The sequence below is a fragment of the Alligator mississippiensis genome, chromosome 5 (assembly GCF_030867095.1).
Source record: "Alligator mississippiensis isolate rAllMis1 chromosome 5, rAllMis1, whole genome shotgun sequence".
Taxonomy (NCBI): Eukaryota; Metazoa; Chordata; order Crocodylia; family Alligatoridae; genus Alligator; species Alligator mississippiensis.
The window spans coordinates 137,449,684-137,456,354 of record NC_081828.1 but is presented as its reverse complement, the minus strand read 5'-3'; the positions used below and the strand labels follow the sequence as shown (position 1 = coordinate 137,456,354).

Sequence of the window (6,671 nt, the reverse complement as noted above, 5' to 3'; positions counted from 1 at the left end):
TGCTCAAATTCATGGATGACACTAAGATGTGGGGAGAAGTGGGCATGCTAGAGGAGAGGAACAGGCTGCAACTAGATCTAGACAGGTTACAGGGGTGGGCAGATGAGACCAGGATGGGATTCAATACTGACAAGTGCAAGGTATTACACCTAGGGAGGAAGAACCAGCAGCATGCCTACAGGCTGGGGGGCTCCCTTCTAGTCAGCACAGAGGCAGAAAAGGATCTTGGAGTCATTATTGATTCCAAAATGAACATGGGCTGCCAATGTGGGGATGCGGTCAGGAAGGCTAATCATACCTTGCCATGCATCCACAGAAGCATCACAAGCAGGTCCAAGGAGGTACTCCTCCCCCTCTATGTGACATTGGTCAGGCTGCAGTTGGAGTACTGCATCCAGTTCTGGACGTCGCACTTCAGGAGGGATGTGGCCAGCATCGAGAGGGTCCAGAGGAGGGCCACTCGCATGATCAGGGGGCAGCAAGGCAGGCCCTACGAGCGGAGGCTACGGGACTTGAACCTGTTCAGTCTCCACAAGAGAAGGCTGAGAGGGGATCTGGTGGCCATCTACAAACTGGCCAAGGGGGGCCAGCAGGCTATGGGTGAGTCCCTGTTCCCCCGAGCACTACCGGGAGTAACGAGGAACAACAGCCATAAGTTGACCGAGAGTAGATTCAGGCTAGATATCAGGAGGCACTACTTCACAGTCAGGGTGGCTACGATCTGGAACCGACTTCCAAGGGAAATGGTGCTCACTTCTACCCTGAGGGTCTTCAAAAAGAGGCTAGACAATCACCTAGCCGGGGTCGTTTGACCCCAGTACTCTTTCCTGCCCAGGGTAGGGGGTCAGAATTAATGATCTGCTCAGGTTCCTTCCGACCCTACCTACTATGAAACTATGAAGAGACCAAAGGGCCTGGAAGCCTGGAGAGGGGCTGATTGAAAGGCCAAGAGGTCTGAGGAACCAGGAGGGGCCAAATGAGGGACCAAGGGATCTGGCAGCCCAGAGGAGACTTGAGCAAAGGACCAAGGGATCTGGCAGCCCAGATTATGGCTGAGTGAGGTACTGAGGAGCCTGAAGACTTGAGTGGGGCTATGCAAGAGACCATGTGGTCTGAAAGCCCAGAAGAGGGCTGTGTGAGAGATGGAGGGTCTGAGCACCTGGAGGAGGGCTGCATGAGTGTAGGCATGTGACAAAGAGAACAGCCACAATGATGCCATCTGTGAGGCATGGGACATGGTGTAGGGAAGGTTTGGAGCTATGCAATTAGCCCATAAGGCAAAGGACCACAGTCACCAGGTGGTCATTAGAGGAAGATGGGAGCACGGTGGCAGAAAGAGATCCAAGACTCCAAGATGAACATGGCTGACAATGCGAGGTCACGGTCAGTAGGGCTAACCGTACCTTGTCATGCATCCACAGATGCATCTCAAGCAGGTCCAAGGAGGTGATCCTCCCCCTCTATGCGACACTAGTCAGGCCGCAGCTGGAGTACTGTGTTTAGTTCTGGGCTCCACACTTCAGGAGGGATGTGGACAGCATTGAGAGGGTCCAGAGGAGGGCCACCCGCATGATCCGGGGACAGCAGGGCAGACCCTACGAAGAGAGGCTATGGGACCTTAACCTGTTCAGCCTTCACAAGAGAAGGCTAAGGGGAGACCTGGTGGCCATCTATAAACTCACCAGGGGGGACCAGCAGGGTTTGGAAGAGACCCTGTTCCCCCTAGCACCCCCTGGGGTAACAAGGAATAACAGCCACAAATTGTTAGAGAGTAGGTTTAGACTAGACATCCGAAGGCACTACTTCACAGTCAGGGTGGCTAGGATCTGGAACCAACTTCCAAGGGAAGTGATGATAGATCCTACCCTGGGGGTCTTTAAGAGGAGGCTTGATGCCTACCTGGTTGAGGTCATCTGAGCCCGGTTTTCTCTCCTGCCCAGGGCAGGGGGGCAGACTTGATGATCTACAAGGTCCCTTCTGACCCTACTTCTATGAATCTATGAAGATCAGTCCAGGAAGTCCTGGGACAGCCTCCCTTTTATAACCATAAAAGACGTCAAGAAATGGTGGGAAAGCAAAGGGAAGGCTATGGTTAACAGGGAGGCATAACAAGAAGCTTCTTCTACGTGTAAAACGACACATGAAGTTTTACTACTGCTTTTTTGGTTTAAAATTGTTGGCTTTGAGGATCTTCCTACCCACTACAGTGGAAAGTGCATCATCTACACATTGAAATGGAGTCAACAGCTTGGGATGAAAGCATCTACAGCAATACTTTTGACTACTATACTTCTGACAATAGCAGTGATGTTAGCAATTTGTGTGAGATGGATGACTTATCTTTATTTAGTAGCCTTCTCACGACTATCCTGTACTCTCTGGCCTTTTTGTTCAGCCTGCAAGGAAATAGTCTAGTGTTATGGATCCTAATGAAATATGAGAACCTTACGTCTTTAACAAATGTGTTTATCATGAATCTTTGCATCTCTGACCTGGTGTTCTCATGCATGCTGCCCTTTTGGATTGTGTATTCTTTATATGGCTGGATCTTCGGGGATGTCCTTTGCAAGGCTGTAAATGCTGTTTTCTCCATCAGCTACTACAGTGGTATTTTCTGCGTGACCATGATGACTATTCTCCGATACCTGTTGGTGGTGAACCCCCTGTCAACCCTGAGAACGCACACCCGCCAGTATGGTGTTCAGGCGAGCTTGATCATTTGGACTTTTAGCATATTGATTGTGGTTCCTGAGATCATGTACACCCAGAAGCAACCTGATTTTGAAGACCGCTTTATCTGCGATTACAGTGACAAGTACTGGAAGGATTTGGACCGTTACCTGAGAATTGTCTCCTTTCTGTTTTCTTTTATTGTCATTGTATATTGTTACCTCAGGATACTGACAATTCTACTCAAATCAAGATCACAAAGGAAACAGAGAACTGTGAGACTCATTCTCATTATTGTAGTTTCCTTCATTTTCAGCTGGGCACCTTATAATATAGTCTCTCTTATGCTTTCTTTTCCATCTAAAAGCTGTGAGTTTGAGAGGAACATTAACATTGCCTTCTACATCAGTCGCAAAATTGCTTTCTCCCACTGTTGCCTCAACCCTGTGCTCTACGTATTCGTTGGGGTCAAATTCAGAAGGCATTTGAGGCACCTGTGCAGTCACTATTGGACATGCATGAATGGTCCAGTCGCCAGCCCCAAGAATTCTTCTCATGGCAAGTTCCACTATGAAGATGCCTCCATTTACTGAAGCAAAGTCTGTTCTGCAGTGCAAATCCTGAGGGAAATATTCTAATTTAGAAATGCCTTATTAATAGCTGATTTCAGAGGCATTCATCTAAAAGCCGGGGGGGAAAAGGGGAAGCCATTTGTTTTGCTTGTAAATAATCCTTTTTGAACTTTTTATGTTCTCATTTACACCTATTTGTTTCCATTGCTCTCAGTAGTTTCGCACTGGTAGAAATCAGAGCAGCATTTGCCTCCTGTCTGTACTTGGATGAAGCCAGGTCTTAGGTCTTAGGTCTGGAATCTGGACTCTCTGATGTTCTTTTCCCTCTTTTTGTGTTAGTGGGTGCATCTATGTGTGTGGTTTACTACAGAGTGGACTCATAAGCTCCACAGTACAGCATGACCATCTAGACATGCACCCACATTAGGGCACCGTAAATTGCTTAGCTGTGCTGTAGGATAGTACTGTCCGAGACAAATACTATCCTACAGTGGAGTAGTTACGTGTGCCAAAATGCACGTGTAGATTGTGACCAGGGCTGGCTGGGGCATGAGAGTGCTACAGTGTGGAAGCTGCCTGCTGGCTAGACCCCACAGTGTAGCCCCCTTGCGCCCCAGTCAGCCTACTAGGACAGAGCAATCCTGGGCTGGCAGGCTGATCTCCCAAGCACCCTGCCAGCCAGAGTTGCTTCACCCCAGCACATTGTGCTAAGGTCCTGGGTGCACAGATGAATGCTGTGCCTGGGAACAATAAACTCCGACACAAGCTGCACCAGATCTTATTGCTATGTGCTAATTGCATATATAGGTGCATTTAGTAGCTACTGATATCAGCTTAGTGCAAACCCTTTTTTATTGTTAGAGTAGTTTGGAAATTGGTAAAAGGAACTACATTTTCAAATGCACTAATACGTACTTAATTCTCGTAACCACAAAGGGTAGAATGAATAGTCATTCTGAATAAAGCTGAAGCTTTTCACATTTTAATAGTTATTATCAAAATATAGATAGTCTCCTTTCTTTGTAAAATATGCTTTAGGTTTTCTTCTTTTCTTCAAGGAATGATAGAATTGAATTTGCTCCATACTCATAATGTACCTGAATTGCAGATGCTCCTGATACTATAATATTTGATATCCTAATCTGGGTGTAGAATCTCAGATTTAATAATGAGGTAATATTTTGCAACGGACCTTGAAATAGCGCTTCAATTAGCAACTGCTTTTCTTAGGCAAACACTTTGCAGTATCTTCATGGAACTGACAGTGTAATTTTGTTTGATCTTTAAAATGCACTTGTATTCAACCACATATTCAGCCAGTCCCTTAAAGCATTGTTTAAAAGCTTTTATTGTGGCTTTTAGGGTTTGTGCTTGAATATAGCTGCCAGAAAAAAAATCAAATATTTTTACCTGCTGTTAGAGCCACAGTTGAGTCCCAACATGGCAATAAAGACTTTTGGGAAATCTGGTTACGCATTTTATACATTAAACTTGAACGAGTCTTTCTTTTTTTGTATAGCTAGCACACCTGGGAATGATGAGTCTTTCACCTTTCTTAGCTGAGGTGCCTTTCCTCATGAGGGAGGATTCCAGACGCAGGTTCTTCTCAAAAAGACCCTTGATGTTAATGGGACTCATCCCACCAATTTCAATATCCTTCAGATCAGGCCTTTCATGCCTTCGGACATATCGATGCAGGCTGCCCAAAGGACAACTGGAATACTTCTTCCATGTACATTTTTGTAAAACAGGAGTAACTCCATTGACTTATGCCTGGATAAAACAGATCCTGTGTGTTGGAGGCATTTCAACAAATTGCTTTGAAACCTGAACTCTCACTAAAGCTACCAGGGACCCTCTATAACACCTGTTGTAGATACATTCTATAATCTGTATAACTCAGGTAATATACTAGAGGCATGTGAGGCTCTTTTTCTTAGTTTAATATGGCTTGCTTACAGCAATTTTCTTTATAACCTGAATATGCTTTGTGGTAAGAAACCTCGACACCTGAAAGTAAAGTGCATGCAGAAAAACTGAATATACTAAATGGATTGTTACCTACTGTAACCTATGTTCAGCAAATGGACTTCCCCCCCCCCCGACCTATTCTACAAATATTGAGAGAAACCATGCAATAATATACTGTAGATGTTGTTCTCCATCTTTAAATAAATCCTATTTAAACTGAAATGCCTGCAGTTTGATATGTGATTGTAAATTCTCTCGGGTGGGTGCGGGAGGGGCACAAGATCCAGGCAAAGATTATGGGGTGTGTGGGTGGGTGCTAGAACTGAGGCTTGGGGGCACTGGAATTGAAGCAGTTATGCTCGTAGTCCAGCAGCTATAAGCTTGGGCTGTGTGGAGAGAGACAGAGAATTGGGCATTAGGGTCAGGAAGGGTCTCGTGTCCTGGCAGATAAATACGGTGGAGGAAAGAAACAGGGGATAAAAACAGGAGGCACCCCCACTGAACTAGGGGTTATATTTTGGCAGCACCTTTGAGGGCTGTCAGAACAGTAAAGCTGCCCTGCCTCCATCCTGATCTCTCCCAGTCTGTAGAGCTGCAGTCCCAACAGCTGTCAGGACCTGAGAGTACCTTGCTTTCACCCACTCAGTTTTGGACACCACCCAGACCCTTCAATGTGCATCTTGGTCTCCCCTGCCCAACTTGGTCCAGGGTGACAAAGGAGCTTGTTATATCCCTCAGGACAGACAATCCCTGAATTGATCTAAGCTGCATAGCAGGCAAAGTAGTATTGTGTCCATAGTGTTGCTTGAGAAATGTGCAGCTTCAAAGCAATGTGTTTTGGCACACCCCTTCCCTCTTCTGGCAGTTAGAACATTTCCCAAGATATAGAATGTGCCAGTGCAAGTTTGGGTGTCTGAATTTCAGCACAGCATTCTGGACTGCAGGTCTGTGGGCCACTAATTCATTGTTTTCTTATCAAATGACTCATTTGTTAAAAAAAAAGAAAGAAAAGAAAAATCTCTTTCCTTCATTTGACTGTGGGAAAAAGATAAAGTGGTGCTAAATGCAGATCAGGTACAGTACAGTGCACTATGTGGTAAACCCTAAAGCCCAGAGAACTTTGAGAATTGATTTAAAAACAAATAAAAGTGAAATTACAGTGTGTGGTCTGAGTAATGCAGAACTGAAAGAAAGAACCATGAATGGTGAAAAAGAGGAAATTGATCTGCTAATAGAAACTGCTGTCATGGTGGAGGACATGTAAGAGTTAAATTAACCCATCTCTCTTACAGGAAAAGGGTTGTTCTTCTGCTGTTATGGTGCCTATACTCTTACCTGTGGAGGCACCATTATTATTATTTATAATATTGACCTGCTTCTGGAGGTGATGAATATACTTAGCTCCCGCTGACTTCAACAAATAGCATTTGAGCACAGTCAGTTTTTCATAGGAATTGC

The 6,671-nt window shown here is 45.3% G+C and overlaps 1 protein-coding gene across 1 annotated transcript; it reads left to right on the top strand.

Annotated features, from left to right (window-relative positions):
* Positions 1 to 2,219: 2,219 nt before the first annotated feature.
* Positions 2,220 to 5,394, top strand: XCR1 (X-C motif chemokine receptor 1). Its single transcript, XM_014602480.3, has one exon. The coding sequence runs from the start codon at positions 2,235 to 2,237 to the stop codon at positions 3,261 to 3,263; it is 1,029 nt and encodes a 342-aa protein (XP_014457966.3). The 5' UTR covers positions 2,220 to 2,234; the 3' UTR covers positions 3,264 to 5,394.
* Positions 5,395 to 6,671: the final 1,277 nt, after the last annotated feature.